The 18,744-nt window shown below is 35.8% G+C and overlaps 1 protein-coding gene and 1 pseudogene across 1 annotated transcript; both read left to right on the top strand.

Moving 5' to 3' along the window:
• The first annotated feature begins 3,382 nt into the window (after positions 1-3,382).
• On the top strand, positions 3,383-6,127 carry LOC147391542 (G-type lectin S-receptor-like serine/threonine-protein kinase LECRK3; annotated as a pseudogene).
• Positions 6,128-15,344: 9,217 nt separating this feature from the next.
• LOC147391541 (G-type lectin S-receptor-like serine/threonine-protein kinase LECRK3) lies at positions 15,345-17,833 on the top strand. Its single transcript, XM_086459383.1, has one exon. It carries the CDS (start codon positions 15,401-15,403, stop codon positions 17,702-17,704), a length of 2,304 nt encoding a protein of 767 aa, XP_086315509.1. The 5' UTR covers positions 15,345-15,400; the 3' UTR covers positions 17,705-17,833.
• The last annotated feature ends 911 nt before the right edge of the window (positions 17,834-18,744 follow it).

Here is an 18,744-nt window from a genome sequence, read left to right as displayed (position 1 = left end):
GAGTCAATAAATCATTCTCATTCTCAGTCGATAAAACGCGAAACTTAGAGATAAGAAAAATCTAGAAAAATCTCTACAGAAGATCAAGTACAAACAAAATCACCGTCAAAGCAACCTTATCAATTGATCATGCATGAAGCTCAGAGAGAATAAAGTTACACATGTGTCATCACTATTTTTGTACTTGATTGTTAATCAGAGGAAAATACTGAGATTTGTATCTCTATTTCATCAAAATTAATAAAATCATTTGCGATCTTATTCTAAAAATCTTGAGGTAGATTTGTAAAATTTATTGTCGACAGACCCTTTTCTAAAAACGAAAGGTTGATTGTCAAGATTATACCTTCCTTTGATTGTCATTTATGTCACAATTTTCCATTTAGTTTATTTTTAGGTCCTTTTAGGTTTTAAAAATAATTTTGTAATTTCTTTTGAGAGACATTTTCATTTTTCATCTATTACTATTTAATAGTTAGGGTTGCAACTTAGATGGGTTGGGGATTAACCTGCACTCAACTCATACTTAACAAACACCAACCCGTGCGCCCACGCCCAACCCCACCTTGGGCATGAAATATTCAACCCAAGCCTTACCCTAGTCGGGTTGATTCGTTCCTCATTACTACTAGATAATTTAATAATAATAATGACTTATATAAAAATAGGTGGGATATAAAATTTGCAATTATTTGTCATAGAAATATATTTCAATGTTCATATATATAAAATCATAAGTACATGTAAAGAAAAAGATGATGATGATCATCTAAAGTTTTGAAATGTGACTTGTGAATGAGAAAGAAACAAAAATATTTTTAAATTATAATCATATTAAGCTCAAGTTCACGCAAATCTGATTACGTGATGTCTATACCTGAACCCAACTCAATTTAATTTGGTCAAAAATTTGTTTTGCCCAAATCCTAACTAACTGTTCCCAAATCTGACCCAAGGTTTGATTCAACTCATTGGGTTCAGGTTTCTCCGGCCCAAGTTTCTACGCTAATATTAGTCCTAATAAATAAAACCAAGTTTAATTAAGAGAGCTTCTATTGCAGCACTAACTTTTGCTAATGCCGCCCAAGATGTGGGCTAATTCTTTGATGATTTAATATGAATTGAGGTGGCATTAGCAAAAGTTTGTGTGACAATAGAATCCCACTTAGTTAAATATCCAGAATTTTCAATTTTAGATGAAGTTTCCATTAAGCAAGGAAAATAAAGAAGGGTTGAATTTTCAAAAGGTAGTCCCCATCGTTTGAAGTTTGAAGTGCAGTGCAGTCCTATATGTGGAAAATTTAATAAAGGACATGTGAGAGAAGTTTGCTGCACGGATGGAGCAGAGTTTGCTGCACTGATGGAGCAGAGTTTGATCACATCTTTTAAAAAAAAAAAAAAAAAAAAAGCCCCGTGGAATACTTTCAGACCCCTATCTCTAGATCATTTGCTCCACCACTTTGTGAAACATCAACTTTGCTGCTCCACCTTTGAAGGAAACTTCTTTCCCTAGATTTATCCAATCTCATTGGCTCTTTTACATGGAATTCCTCAAAATAAGAGTCCTGTTATTGGCGCTCTCCGTATTCGCTGGGCCTATTCAAAGTTTATTTTATTTTATTTTAAGGAAATTACATTTTTATCCTTCTTCGTACACCAATCATCTTCTCCATCTATTGATCAAAAAAATCCGAACCATCTTCTCTATCCAATTTCTCATTCTTCTCCACCATTACTTCTCTCTCTGTCCCTCAATTTTCTTATTCTTTATATTCATCAACTTTTGAATTTTGTGAGAGATTGAATTAGTGGAGATTAGTTTTTAGGATTTAAAAAAAAAAAAAAAATCTTATTTTTTATTTTTATTTTATTTTTTACATTTAATCATCAAAGAAGATGAAAAAATCACTATTAAAATATTCACAATGACAATTTTGAAATGAAGAATTCAAAGTTTTTTGACAGATTTTATTTGGTAGGTTTAAATCAAAACTTGTTTTAGTCAATTCAGTGGACGCCTATAGATTTTTTTTCCTTTCTCGTGTAAGCTTAAAACTTTCAATTACCTCTACCGAATCTATTTTGTAATGTTTGATAGTAAGTTATGTCCGACATGATACTTATCAAATATTCTAAAATAAGTTTTGTCTTAACCTACTGAACGATATCTATAATAATAAAAGAAATTTATGAATGCTTCGGCAGGTTCCGACAAATTCAATTTTGTAATGTTCCGTAGGAACTTATGTTTGGTAGGATACTTATTGAATCGACTAAAATAAATTTGACCTAAAATTTATCAGACAAAATTTGTCAAAAAACTCCGAGTTTTTTTATTCGAAATCGTCGTTTTGAAGGTTTTAATAGTGATTTTTTCATCTTTGATGATTTAATGTAAAAAACATATAGAAGAAAAATCAAGAAATAAGATTATTGAAAAAACAACCTTAAAACCATTACTCCATTGATTCAACCTCTCACAAAATTGAAAAAAAAGATGAATATGATGAAGAAGAGCAAGAACAAGAACAAGAATATTAAGAGAGATGTAGATAGTGGTAAAGAATGAGATAATGAATAGAAAAGATGATTGAGATTTTTATTTTGTAAATAGATAAATAAATTGAGAAGATAGTGGGTGTGTGGAGTAATTTGATGAGGGTATTAGTATAATTTTATTTTTTATTTTATTTATGTTTTAAATTGACAAGTATCTACTTGTGATTTGCTTAACAATGAAATAGTTAAAAAAAGTTGTAATAAAAAAGGGTTGTGGGCATGGTTTCAAATCTCATCCATGACTAAGATGACTCCATCTCGGTATTGTTCAATAACGATTGAGATAGTGTATATGAAACATCTCGCACAATGTCTCAGTTGACAATAATAAATGACTTGGAGTCTTGGCCAAATTGGTAAAACTTGATTGAGTCGAACTTTTTTTTTTTTTTTTAATTAAAACAAATATTATTGTAACTTAAATATTTTTCATTTAACTAAAAATATGAACTTGTGACTACTAATCTTCTAATCCAGTTTACTGATAAATTTATAATTATTACATATAAAAATATATATTAATAAATAATTATAAACAAAAGTTATTTAGATTGATAGGGGTGACCAGAAGAAATACCGAGTTTTAAAACCGGAGTTGTTCTGCCCTTTAATCCCCACCACTTGACTCCATGATGTAGAGATGGGAAGATGGTCCCCAAATATTTATAAGGTAAGAAAAATTCAAAAAAAATTGACCGAAAACGAGTCTGAATCTTAATAAGACATTGACAAGTGGAGCAAATGCTGGGACCAGGAGATTGACTTGACTAATCTCGATTACAAGAAAATTCTGGCCCAGAAAAGAGACGTGTATGACTGAATAATTGTGGAAATCCAATTCTAACTTGGAATATAGTAAGAGCAGAGAAGTATTCAAATCCTATCTTCTACACTATTAGTGGCCATAGTTTGATCAAGAACTCCGATACCCTTCGAAGATGAGCTGAGATTCTTATCTGGGTTTCTCTTTGATTTTCATTTCCCATTCATAATTTAGCAAGAGCAGCTAAATTTGGAAGAAAAATGTTCATCTGATTCTTCTCTTGGTTTCAAATTCAGATTTAGTAACAATCCCATAATTCCTTCAATGACTTCTGTGTTTCCTCATCTTCTTTGTCTCTTACTTCTACTGCTCCCTCTCTCCACTTTTTCTCAAACTTCCTGCAATTCTCTATCAACTCTTGATGCAAACCCATACTGCTCTTCGCCTTCCGGCGAATTCGCTTTTGGGTTCCATCCTATTCAAGGAGCAGATCAGTTCTTGGTAGCTATCTGGTTTACTAAAATTCAAATAGAAAACATTGTTTGGACAGCAAATGGAGGTAACCCAGTGCAGAAAGGTTCCAAAATTGAATTAACATCCAATGGTGTTCTTGTCCTCAATGCTCCAAATGGTACAGAACTTTGGAAGGCCGAACCCACAGACGGTACCCGAGCTACCTCCGCTGCTATGCTCGACACAGGAAACTTCGTGCTGAGGAGCCCACAATCCGTTATCAATTGGCAAAGCTTTGCTGTACCAACAGACACAATCTTGCTTAACCAGACACTAGGCCTTGGTAGTAAACTCGTGTCTCGACGAACCAAGGATGACTATTCGACTGGAAGATTCGAGTTTATTCTACAAGATGATGGTAATCTTGTTATGTATCCCTTAGCTTGGCCTAAGGAAAACACTTACGATGCTTACTGGGAAAGCAATACTGTGAGTAATGGTTCAGTGGTGGTCTTCAACCAATCTGGCTATATTTATCTAAATCTAAAAAATGGGAGCCGATTCAGCTGGACATCAGAGAGGCCAGTTTCAACAAGGGACTTCTACCATAGAGTCACCCTTGATTTTGATGGAGTGTTAAGGAAATACACATACCCAAAAACGTCCCCAAGCGCTGGGACTATGTCATGGTCTGTGGCATGGTTTGAACCTGAAAACATCTGCACAGCAAGTTTCGGGGATGTTGGGAGCGGAGTTTGCGGATTTAACAGCTACTGCAAATTAGATCAGGACCGGCCTGAGTGTATTTGCCCATTTGGGTATACTTATTTGGATCCAAACAATACATTCAAAGGATGCAAACAAAACTTTGATCCACAAAGTTGTAGAATAGATGGATCAGGGATAACAGAAGGTTTTGTTATGCAGGGAATACTTAACACTGACTGGCCGACCTCTGACTACGAATGGTTTAAAGAAGCAAACGAAGCTTGGTGCAGTGAAACTTGCTTGAATGATTGTCTCTGTGCAGTCGCGATCATCCGTGGAGGGGACTGCTGGTTTAAGAAGTTACCGCTGTCGAAAGGGAAGATGGATGCCAATGATAGAGGAAAGGCTCTCATTAAGGTTGGCAATTCAAATTCTTCAAAATGTATTTTTTAGGAGGAAGATAAAGACAATCGGATCCTGCTCAGATCGATTCTTTTAGGAAGCTCTGGGTTTCTGAACTTATTACTCATATTGGTAATTTGTCTGGCTATTTTCCATGGATCATACCGAAAGAAACAACTAAGAACACAGCCAAATCCAAGCATGATTGGAGTGAACCTAAGGTCTTTTACTTACAAAGAGCTTGAAGACGCAACAGATGGGTTCAAGGAAGAATTGGGTAGGGGTTAGACAGATTGGCGCAAGAAATTGACAAGGAATTTAAAAACGAAGTGAGTTCAACCGGCCAGACCAATCACAAGAATCTAGCCAAATTAGTTGGATTCTGTGATGAGGGCACCAACAGGATACTGGTATATGAGTTCATGAGAAATGGCTCCTTGGCAAACTTCCTCTTTGGAGGTTCAAGGCCTGAGTGGTATTGAAGGATTCAAATAGCCTTTGGGATTGCTCGAGGGCTCACATATCTTCATGAAGAATGCAGCACTCAGATCATCTATTGTGACGTAAAGCCTTAAAACGTACTTTTAGATGACGCTTTTGTTGCACGAATTTCAGATTTTGGATTAGCGAAACTTTTGAAGAATGACCAAACTCGAACAAGTACGGGTATCAGAGGACAAGAGGGTATGTCGCACCTGAGTGGTACAAGAACATGGTGATCACAGCTAAGGTGGATGTCTACAGTATTGGCATCATGTTACTGGAGATCATTTGTTGTAGAAGAAATGCTGAATTTGAACTGGGGAATGAAGATGCAGTGATACTGTTAGCATGGGCTTATGATTGCTGTGTTGAAGGGAATCTCCAGTTGTTAGTGGAGAATGATGAAAAAGCAAAGAATGATGGCAGAAGGTTGCAAAGGTTGATCATGGTGGCTATTTGGTGTATTCAAGAGGATCCCTCCTTAAGGCCTACCATGAGAAAGGTGACACAGATGCTAGAAGGAGCTGTTGAAATTTCCATGCCACCTGATCCTTTGTCCTTCATTAGCTCAATTGGATAAAATCTATAAGATCCTCCACAAATTTAAGCATCTCTACTACTCTCATATGTTTTCTCCGAAGCCTGTGATGTTAGAGTATATATGTTGAATGGTTTATAATTTAGTTTCTTTATGGAGTTTGTATTGGCTTGCACACAAGTACCTAAATAACATAATGAAGTTGGTGATTTGGATCACAATCCTAACCTAGGTCCCCATTAAATCTATCATTTGCATCTGATCTATACTTAAGATGAACTTTACCTATTGAGGTGGAATTAGATTTGATTTGTAATCAACTTTACCGCAAAGTGAGTCGTAAGCTTAAAACATTTGATCATTATCATCGTCTACATCCTATTCAAATTACTAGTCGTATTTCACCATTTAACTATATCATGAACTATCCCTTTAGTCAAAGCATGTTCCTTCATATATTATCTTACTATTTTCATCCATGTCATGTTAGTCCTCTTGCCATTTTAGGATCTCCAAGTTACCCTGAAACACTCCTCATCAGTATTGTTGCCGGTTTGCTTTGCTCATTCCCAAAGCATCTCAAACTACTAAGCCTAATCCTATTGGAGATATTTCTGAATTTCCACAAATATGTTAATTTTTTTTCCTTTCCTAGTTTTAATTACCACTCAACGCCTCATCCTGCTAGGAATTTCACTTATTGTCTACAAAAGGGATCGAGAAAACTAAGTTGCAGATGCATTGTCACGTCAATTTAAATAACCAATTGTTTCAGCAATATCAAGAGCTGTATGGGATGGAATAGACCATATATGAGCATCTTACAGCCAAGACCCATCACTGGAAGCGATACATCAGAAGCTTGAAAATAATGAGTCCATGAATTCCAAATATTCCCTCATCAAGGGTCTCCTACGTTACAACCATTGTGTAGTTCTAACCCCCATATCTCCTATTTGCCAACAACTCATGTATGAGTCACATAACACAGCATCAGCGAGACATTCAGGGTTTAATAAGACTTATAAATTAATCCAACGCACTTTTTATTAGAGTTGCATGAAGAGTGATATTCAAAAATATGTAGCTGAGTGTGAGGTGTGCCAAAGAAATAAGACACAAACTCTACTCTCTACGAACACTAGGAATCCTCCAACATTTACCTAATTGGTACTGGCAGGTATTTCCCTGGATTTCATTGATGGGCTTCCTTAATCAAAAGGTAAAAGTGTTAATTTGTTGTAGACCGTCTCTCCAAATATGCACACTTCATAACCCTATCTCACCCATACACAACCTCAAAAGTGGCTTAAACTACATGATGCACCATCATCTATTTTTAGTGATCGAAATCCCATTTTGACTAGTAACTTTTGGAAGGAAATTTGGTGTTTGAATGGTATTATGTGTAAAATGAGTACTTCTTTCCACCCACAAACGGACTATCAAATGAAGGTTGTTAATTGATGCATTGAAACCTACCTAAGATGTTTTGTAGGGACCAAGCCAAACCAATGGACTGAATAACACCTAATAAATGCATGCATTATTATTATTTACCCTCAATTTATAGTGATTAATTAAAATACTAATTAAACATAATTAATTGAATTTTTATTTTTTGTATGTGTTGAAGGTTCCATGGGGAGAAAAAAGGTTAAATATGGATTTTTGGTGAAGAAAATTTACAAAAGGATGGAAGAGCAATTATGGTAAAAGTTGAAAGAATGACTAAAGAAATAAAAGTTTATAAAAAAAAAAAAAAAACAAGGAAAATCTCTATTTTATCTTATTCTAAAAAATCTCATATGTCTCATATTTTGTCTTAAACAAAGTTTTTGGTCCATTGGGCCCGGCCCATTCATCGTCTAAAGAATCCACTTGGGAAAAGTGGCATTTGCTGCAGCAAAGATTCCCTGATTTCAAGAATTTCTTTAGGGAGTAGGGAATGTTATGGCCCAAGATTTGGATTTCAGATTTGATTTCGTGCCAAAATCTTATCGTAACTTCTTTTGGTCGTCATTTGTACTACGGTTGCCAATTTTCTCCAGATAGATAGTATATGCATTTAGGGTGGAATCAAATTTCCAATCCAACCAAAATGGTATAATGATTCTTCGACCTTTCAAGATTTCAAAATTGCGTTTTGAAGTTGTTTGAATAATTTATTTGTTTTAAGGTATATTTTAAGTTTTAAAGATAATTTTGTAATTTCTTTTGAGAAATATTTTTATGTTGCATCCCTTAATGCTTAAGATCTCATTTTTTATAATCTATATTCAGTCTTGAATTCTCATTAGTTTGAAAGAAAGGGCTAAAGCTTTTTAACTGCCCACTCTTCTCATCTCTTAACTTATATTAAGATCCAATGGTACCCCTAATTCTACTGACTAATGTAAAAAAATAAATACAAGTTTAATTAGATATCAAGATTTTTCAATTTCAGAAGAAATAATGATTTTCTAACTCGAAAATCTTCAAGCGGTCCATACTCGGCTGTTGTGGCACAGACACGGAATCATAAATCTATTTCTTCTAGATACAAAACTGCACATTTTTTATGGGATTTGCAGTTGTGTATTTCAAGTAATTAGAATATCAGCACTCTTCTAGAAGAAGTTGCCATTAAAAGAAGAAGTCGCCATTAAATTAGGAAGGAATGAATTTTCTTAAGGGTTGAAGTTTCAACTGTTGTCCATGTGTGACTTGCTTAACAGCTAAATAGCAAAACAAAAGTTGAACTAAAAAACAGGGCTGTGGATGTTCCCTTGATGTTGATATATATATATGGGGGGCGTTCAAGGGCCAACTTTTTGGTAAAACATTTTTCAAAACATAGGTTAGAGGTTTTGGAATGGGCTGATTTTTGGTGAGGATGATCTCTACGGTGAGGAGATCATCCTCACCAAAAATCAGCTCATTCCAAAACTTCTAACCCATGTTTACAAGTTGAAAAATTGTGGACCGTCCATTTTTTATAAACTGTTTTTGATGGGGTTAGAAGTTTTGAAATGGGCTGATTTTTGGTGAGGATGATCTCCTCACCATAGAGATCATCCTCACCAAAAATCAGCCCATTCCAAAACCTCTAACCTATGTTTTGAAAAATGTTTTGCCAAAAAGTTTGCTAAAAAGTTGGCCCTTGAACATGGGTCGGGTTCCTGCAACACACATTGCGACACACATATAGACAACGTGTTTGTCTTATATGGGCAAAAATGTTTGGAATGAGCTGATTTTTTGTGAGGATGATCTCTGTGATGAGGGGATCATCCTGGCAAAAAAAATCATCCCATTCCAAAACTTGTAACCCCATCAAAATTGATTTACAAAAATTGGACGGTCTATAATTTTTCAATAAAAATTGGACGGTCTAGAAGTTTTGGAATGAACTGATTTTTGTCAAGGATGATCTCCTCACCACAGAGATCATCCTCACAAAAAATCAGCCCATTCCAAACATTTTTGCCCATATAAGACAAAACACGTTGTCTATATGTGTGTTGAAATGGTTGTCGTTTGAACCTGATCATATATATATATATATAGAGAGAGAGAGAGAGAGAGAGAGAAATTGACTCTTGATTTTTTTTAATATATATATATATATATATATATATAAGTTTTCGAATGGATTGATATTTTTGTGAAGATGATTTCCTTACCAAAAATCAGCTCATTCCAAAATTTCTAATCCCATAAAAAATGGTTTACAAAAAAATTATGGTCCACAATTCTTCAATTTGTAAATTAGAGTTAGAAGTTTTGGAATGGGCTGATTTTGGTGAGGATGATCTCCTCACCATAAAGATAATTCCTCACTAAAAATCATCTCATTTTGAAACTTCTAACCCCGTCAAAAGTGGTTTACAATACAACATTGTCATAGATTTTATCACAATTATTCTCCCATGAACCACCCTTTATCTATATATATAACTCAGGATCTGTAGATACATAAAGTTACTTGTAAAACTACAGTATGTTTTGTTTTATATGGGCAAAAATATTCGGAATGGACTGATTTTTTTGTGAGGATCATATCTATAGTGAGGAGATCATCCTCACCAGCCTATTCTAAAATTTTTAGCCCCATGTTTATAAATTGAAGAATTTTGGACCGTCCATTTTTTGTAAATCACTTTTGATAGGGTTAGAAGTTTCAGAATGGGCAGAATTTTTGCAAGGATAATCTCCTCGATCGAGATTTTAGAAGATTTATGATTCTTTCCTTTCTTAGTCTGATTGCCTATATGATTCTTTCCTTGTTAGTTGTATATTAACTGTGAGAATAGCTGTGAGATCATGCTTAATTGGGTATGATTGGGTGTGATTGTATGATTGTAAATTAGAGTGATTATAGGAGCTTAATTGTAGGAAAACCATCTTTAAATATTGGTTGTAATGTGACAGATTAATATGAATAAAAATATCGTTCATCCCTTTTTTTTGAAGATGGTATCAGAGCCTTCTCTTTGAAACCGTTGAAGAAAGAAAAGGAAAAAATTTTCTTTGAAAATATCAAACCAACTTGCAGAAATTGCAAACCCAGAAATTGAAAAAAAAAAAAAAAATAGAGTTCTTAGAAACTCACAAACGCCCATCGAAGCCTCGGCTGAATCTGCCGAAACCACTGCCATAGCCAATGTGGTATTGCCGCCGTCACCATAGCCATCGCTATGCCATTTTCACCGCCGTCGAAGAGCACAAAGAAACTCCTTGTTCTATAGCTTGTGAAATCAAACTTTTGAACTGATTGGATGGTTAGGGTCATCTGATTGGATTACTTTTTAGCCTTGGAGATCTGATTTATGGAGCAAGTTAGCATTCCACCACCTCTGGATTTGTGAGAACAGAGGCACGAAGACTGGAATTTCTCATCTTCATAATAGCCAGCACCCTCATAACAGCCTACATCCGACCGATAGCCGTGATCCCTTTTTTCTTCATCCTTTACCCTTTTTTTTATTTTAACATTGAACACCAAACCCTTTTCTTTTTTAACGTCCAATATCACCAAAAGATCCTCTCTCTCTCTCTCTCTCTCTATAGTCTATATGCGATTTCACAGAGTTTCTATAATGGCGGATATCTTTAATTTGAATCGCAGGACAGAAATCTAAAGTTATTGTATTGATCTATCTAGAAGTAACTGTATTGCTTTGAGTTTTCAGTACGAAGCCTAGTGTTTCATCTATTTAACTGCATCTTACCAAAAAAGAAATGCAGGAATCATCAGCGACAAAATTAGTTCCAGTTATTGTTCAGTCAGAAAGTAGTTTTAATGCAGGAATCATCCTCACTGAATCCAATTATGATATTTGGTCACAACTAATGGAGAGTTGACTGAGATTTTTCGCGAATTGGATCATTGAGATAAGATAGTCATGAAATATCCTGACAACATTGCAGCATATCGAAAATCCATTGAACAACTATGTGTGCACATCTTTCTTGTTGGATTGGATGGTGACTTCGACCAAGTTAGAGGAGAGATTCTACGTAAAGATCCAATTCCCGATTTGGAAGAATGCTATGCATTGATTCGACGAGAGGCAATACGTCATGCTATTTTGAAAGGAGAATCTGACAATCATGACACCTCAGCAATGATAGCTCAACAACGATCAACCCAAAATTGGTAGGACCGAACCAAGACCAACCATCTTAAGACGAATCCTAGTACTGATAAGTCAACCTTCAAATGCACTCATTGTAAAAAGACTGATCATACCAAGAGTCGTTGCTTTGAATTTGTGGGATATCCAGAATGGTGGGATCATAATCGCGATCAACAGAAGAAGGATTCAATAAAGACCTCGACTACAGCTGTTGCCAAACTAAATACAGAGGATAATGTTGCCGAAAATGCCTCTGCATTGGTAGCTACTACGGATAATAGTGGTAACGTTTTAAATATTTCTGCATCTGTTATTAATAACGCATGGATAATTGACTCTGGTGCTACAGATCATATGACTTTTGATTCTAGACATGTCTCACCCCTTAAACCTTCCTCACAAAAAATTGTTTCCACAGCCAATGGTAACATGACCCCAGTTACTGGGGAAGGATCCTTAACCCTTACTAATACTTTGAATTTGGACTCCGTTTTAGTTGTTCCATCTTTAGATTACAATCTTTTGTCAGTTTCCCAAATCACTGCAGCCTTATCTTGTATCTCGAAAAGACATGAGGCAAAATTGCCATCCCCATATCTTGATGATATATCACATATCACATATCCCAATAATAAGTTTTGACAATTGGATTTTGTGTTTTAATGATTGAGACTTTGTGTTTATTTGTGAATCAACAGATCCCAACCATGTAGTGAAAGGGTGCCCAAAAACTTATGAGGCCAGTACCAATCATCAGTGATGACCAAGTAGTTTAATGTCAGGGATTCACATAAGATAATTATACAATACAAATAGAAGCCATGATGTAATTTAGCCAATTAATCTTATAAGATGATCATTTGGTGGGCCAATTTGCATAAACAATCAGTTTGATTGTAATAATTTTTTATAATTACATTTGAGCATCCTTTTTATAGTTGATTATTAGTCAGCTTGGCCATTTATGATATTAAAATGAATTGTTTAGAGGGTTGGCTGATAGCAGTTGACTCATGATCCTAACAAAGTGTTACATGACGTATCCTCGAGATACATATTCTATCCCCATTGTTGGATATTATATGCTTTAATGATGAGTTTTAAAAAAAAAATATGTTAATCACTAACATAATTAGATGGTGGGCCCAAAATTAAAGGGTGCAAAAATGGTAATTTCTGGAGGGATGACTAAGAAGGTTTTGTGTAAATGAGGACTACAAATTCACACATGGTGAGGAAACTGACTTTAAAAAGTCTAGTTGAAGATGTGGAAAATGAGAAACACTTTAAGCAAAGATTCAAGGGAAACAGGTAGGAAACTGTCTTGGCTTTGCCTAGCAAAAGAAAGAGGAACAAAAAAGGTAGGAAACTGTCTTGACTTTCAATGATCAATAAAAGGAGAAACTACTTGCACATCTCAAGTCCCCCTTGCACTTCAACCTTCATATACATTTTTTTTAATAATAATAAAAAAATCCTATCTTTTGCACCTCTCTCTCTCTCTTTCTCGCTTTGAAGAAAAGGACAAGAAAAAAGAAGTGGAAGTGCAACTTTTTGTTGTTGGAGTGCAATTAGACTAATAGATGAAAGTAACCATCAAGGGTTAGTTGAGATGGTAAGGGCGACTGGATTTACTCCTTAAATCATACATTTGAATCTCTATATGTCCTTCCACATAAAAAGTGATTATATTTAACTGTTAAAAATGTGTTAGAGTGATTTGTACGTGCAGCCCGTCAAAGCAAGAAAAAAAAAAAAAAGAGACTAATTGATGAAAGTTAATCCTCTATATCTCTTTTCTCTTGTAGCTCGTTGTAGCATTTTTCTATAGTCACAAGAGTTTCACATTGAAAAAAAATGACACCTCAATCCTAGATCAATTTAAAAAAAGAGTCGTGTTGGAGTGACCTTAAGATTGGACTGCACATCTTGACATGAAAGTGGATAGGAATTATATATGTTTTTTCACTTGTATCTTGAAGAAAAACATATTTGATTTTCATACACTTTCATATCTCGATATTCAATTTGAGGTCCAATCTTGAGGTCACTTCAGCATTATTTTTAAACAAAATAAACCTTTTTTTACCAGTTGATCAAATGGTTGAAAATGGATAGTCATCGACCTCCCAAATTTAAAAATGAAGGGATTTTGTAGTCTTGTTGATGCGACGCTCTCCATTAGAGGTGCAATCTCAAAGTGATCACACCCATTAATAAATAATCTTAACCTTGATCTTGACCAGTACATGTTGACTTGTAAGTATTGAATACATTCATGCATCTTGTTGAGAAAAAAACATTGGATGCCATTAATTTCCCAAATCCCTTCATCAATCAATCAAATAAGGAACTCAAAAGAGATTCATTTATGAGATTTATCATGAATCCAACAACTATTTTATTGGGTTTCTCAAAGCTATTCAACTAAATTCCCAAAAAAAAAATAAAAAATAAAAAAAATTACATAGCCTCTGTTCCTCCCTTTTTCATTAAATGTACCCCCATTTAAATAGAAAAAAAAACACATCATAAAATAAATCATAATCCATCTAAAATCCACCCTACCAAATCCATCGTTCTACCAATAAAGCAACCACCTCAATCAATTAAAATGTCTTTCCACTTAATAAGATCAAAACTCAATCATGCCATGTGGCATAACACACATGTTGGGTACATGTATCGAGATATATGTTAGTCTAGTCCTTGAGACAAATACTAGTTCAATCCCAACACCGAGATTCACATTGATTGAAATTATCCTTGTAATCCAAATGAAGTGCTATTTTTTTCCTAGCACATATCTCCAAAATAAATCCCAAACATTGGATTTCAACTGTATACAATCAGGATTTTGTATTACTTTATAAGGCCCTTTCATGAGTCCATGCATACATAAATATAAGTTAGAATACTTTTATGTATAAAACTACAATATAAGTTATTGGGTCGGACTAGGCCCTTCATTGGTAGCCCGAGCTCGAGCCTAAACATGAATCACACTCAAACAGGGCTGATTACTAAATGGGCTGATAAAAACTAACTAAAATGGTCCACAAAGGGCCAGGTTAAGGCCCAGCCCATTAACTAACAATCCTAGCTTTCTTTTATTTTGGTCGTATCTCTCTCTATAAACTATGGAGGGCAAGTCGAAAGGTTTGGATAATATCGATGGCTCAAGCCCAATCCAAACTGCATATCAATCAGCCCAAGCCCGATCCAGGTAATCGATGTCCTTAAAATTCCACCTGGCATTTCCAGGGGGGGAAAAAAAAAAAGAGGCCAAAACCACTAAAGACGACTTTGAAAATAAGTAAACCATGTGAAGTTCTAATATAGAAAAGTGGGTGCTTAATTGCATCAAATGAAACATGAAACTGAGTGCTAATGCAGTATAGCTCCACCAAGATAGATTCGGTGGTGGGCCCAAGTTAGTACGCCACAAGGCATTTTCGAAGACACAAATCAATCTTTTTCTCTTAAGTTGAAAACGTATAGATGGGGAGAGAAAATTTTAAACTTCAGAGAAGAACGATTGAAGATTCAAATGTGAAAAAGAAATTCAAATCTAACATAGAATAGTCACAAACTAAAAAAATCTTGATCAATTTTAACTTTTATACTTTTAATTGGAAATTATGAATTCTACTATAACAATGGTAGAATTTATGCAAGAAGCCAAGAACTCCATGACCCTACAAAGATGAGTTGAACACATCAGTTATAAATTTGACAGTTGCACGCTTTCAATTCAGCTTTAGTAACAAACCCTTAGTTCCTACAATGGCTTTTTTGTTTCCTCATCTTCTCTGTTTCTTACTTCTGTTGCTCCCTCTCTCCACTTTTTCTCAAACTTACTGTAATGTAACTATGGGCACATCTCTATCAACTCTTGATGAAAACCCATACTGTTCTTCACCTTCGGGCGAATTTGCTTTCGGGTTCCATCCCATTCAAGGTGGAGATTACTTCTTGCTAGCAATCTGGTTTGCTAAAATAAATGTAGATAACATTGTTTGGACAGCAAATAGAGATACCCCGGCGCAAAAAGGATCGAAAATTGAGCTGACATCAAATGGTACCCTTGTCCTCACTTCTCCAAATGGTACAGAAATTTGGAAGGCTAAACCCATCAACGATAGTCGAGCTGCCTCCGTTGCAATGCTCGACACAGGAAACTTGGTGCTGAAGGACATTGGATCCATGATCAAATGGGCAAGCTTTGACGAACCAACTGACACAATCTTGCCTACCCAAATACTAGTTCGTGGCAGTAAACTCATCTCTCGGCAAACCAAGGACGACTACTCGTCTGGGAAATTCGTGCTTTTGCTAAAAGATGATGGCAATCTTATTCTTCATCCCAAAGCTCGTCCTATGGATAACAACTACAAAGCTTATTGGGTAAGTGGCACGGTGAATAATGGCTCAGAGGTGGTCTTCAACCAATCTGGCGCTATTTATCTAAATCTCACAGATGGGAGCCTATTAAACTTGACATCGGAGAGGTCAGTTTCATCAAGGGACTTCTACCACAGAGCCACACTAGATTTTGATGGAGTTTTCAGGCAATACACCTACCCGAAAACCTCCTCGAGCACCGGAACTAAGTCTTGGTCTATAGGATGGTTTGTCCCTAGAGACATTTGCACAGCAGATTTCGGAGATGTCGGGAGCGGAGTTTGTGGATTTAACAGCTACTGCAGACTAGATCAGGCCAGACCCGTCTGTGAATGCCCAACTGGGTATAACTACTCGGATCCAAACGATACATTCAAAGGATGTCAACAGAACTTTCGTCCACAGAGTTGTGCAACTGAAGAAGGATCAAGTGTAGCGGATGGATTTGAAATGCAGGAGATTCTTAACACTTTTTGGATGACATCTAACTACGAATGGTTTACCGATGTGGACGAAGGCTGGTGCAGACAAACTTGCTTGAATGATTGTTACTGTGCTGCTTCCGTCGTTTGGAATCGAGATTGCTATTTGAAGAAGTTCCCGCTATCGTCTGGGAGGATGAATCCCAACTTTAAATCAAAGACTCTCATCAAGGTGGGTTATTCTAACTCTTCTCCTCAAGCTAATCTTCCTCCTCGATTCGGTGGAAATAAGAAGAATAATAGAGACAATAGGATCTTGCCCGGATCGATTGTCTTAGGCAGCTCTCTGTTTCTCAACTTATTGGCAATTTCTTTGGCTATTTATTATGGCTCAAACCGTAAGAAACAGCCAAAAGTACAGCCAAATTCCAACACAGTTGGAGTGAACCTAAGGTCTTTTACTTATAAAGAGCTTGAAGAAGCTACAGATGGGTTCAAGGAAGAACTTGGTAGAGGTAGTTGTGGAATAGTTTATAAAGGACTTATAGAATCATATACTGGAAGTCTTGTTGCGGTTAAGAAGTTAGACAGATTGGCGCAAGAAATCGACAAGGAATTTAAAATCGAAGTGAGTTCAATCGGCCAGACCAATCACAAGAATCTAGCCAAACTAGTCGGATTCTGTGACGAGGGCACCAACAGGATACTTGTATATGAGTTCATGAGAAATGGTTCCTTGGCAAGCTTCCTCTTTGGAGGTTCAAGGCCTGAGTGGCATCTAAGGATTCAAATAGCCTTTGGGATTGCTCAAGGGCTCACATATCTTCATGAAGAATGCAGCACCCAGATCATCCATTGCGACGTAAAGCCTCAAAACATACTTTTAGATGACACTTTTGTTGCACGAATTTCAGACTTTGGATTAGCAAAACTTCTGAAGAGTGGTCAGACTCGAACTAATACAGTTATAAGAGGGACTAGAGGGTATGTTGCACCTGAGTGGTTCAAGAAGATGGCGATCACAGCTAAGGTGGACGTCTATAGTTTTGGAATCATGTTGTTGGAGATCATTTGTTGTAGGAGGAATGTTGAATTGGGATTGGGGAATGAAGATGCAATTATGCTGTCAGATTGGGCTTATGATTGTTGTGTAGAAAGGACGGTCCATTTGTTAGTGGAGAACGATGAGGAAGCAAAGAATGATGGTAGGAGGTTAGAAAGGATGGTCATGGTGGCTATTTGGTGCATTCAGGAGGATCCAATTTTAAGGCCTTCAATGAGAAAGGTGACACAGATGCTAGAAGGAGCTGTTGAAGTTTCCATGCCCTCTCATCCTTCCTCCATTAGTTAAATTCGATAAAATCCACTCTCCTCTCACCTTCAATCAATGGTGAATTTTTTTTTGTTAAGGGTAGAATAGTCGTTTACCTTAATATTATTGAGTTATTAGTATTTTCAGTCTTTGTAAGAGGGTATTTTTGTTACTCGAAATTTATCCTAATATAAATAATTTCTTGGAGACATGAGATCATTTTATGCTCTCCAGTTCTCCATTCTTCTATTTTTCCCCACGATCTAATTTCAGATTTTGTTGGGTTATGTCTTCAATTCTTGTATATGAAGAGTTGCCATGGATTCAACTCGGATCTTTTGATGATTTGTTAATGACCCGTTTAATCCAGTCAAAATATTGGACTTATTTGATTTGGATTTGGATCCGACCCATTTACTCTCTTTGTAACCCTAAGTATATAAAGGGTAAGAGATGAAACCCTAAGGGGTTTAGAGAGAGAGATATACAAGAGGTAGAGAGATTATAATCCTGTTCTTCTTTGGATTATCATAGTAAAATTGCCGTTTTCGCCCATGGGCGTAGGTCGATGCTTTAACCGAATCATATATATCTTGTGTCTTGTGTAAGATTATTTGTGTTCTTGTTGATTTATACTTTAGATTTGAGGGTTCATTCTAACAGATTTCATCACTTACAATTTGGAATTAGAGTAGATCAAAGTACAGAAGACAAAAGGGACTAGAAAATCTCACCAAAGAAGTTCTAATACTTTTGATGTTACCATTTGTACTGCTGACGTCAACAGTAAAAACTCTAATTTTGCGTTTGGACCTAGTGTTAGAAAACCTATTTTTTCTGGAATTGTTGGTGATTTCTTCGGAATTTTTTGAGACTATCTTGCAAGTGTTTTTGAAGATCAATCAATATTGGGGGTGTTTTTCAGATTTTGATTCAATCGATCACCACGGTCTATGGAAGAAGTTTTGATGTCTTAGACCATCAAGTCTAGACTCCTTTCAAAATTTCGAACATTTCAAGACCTGTTTCTAGTCGATTGGAGTCCGATTGAGAGTGTGGTGATGAAAACACCATTATAT

This window comes from Akebia trifoliata, chromosome 11 (genome assembly GCF_017979445.1).
Source record: "Akebia trifoliata isolate Shusen 1 chromosome 11, ASM1797944v1, whole genome shotgun sequence".
NCBI classification, from domain to species: Eukaryota; Viridiplantae; Streptophyta; class Magnoliopsida; order Ranunculales; family Lardizabalaceae; genus Akebia; species Akebia trifoliata.
The sequence above is the reverse complement of the archived record's forward strand: the minus strand, read 5'-3'. Positions and strand labels throughout refer to the sequence as shown.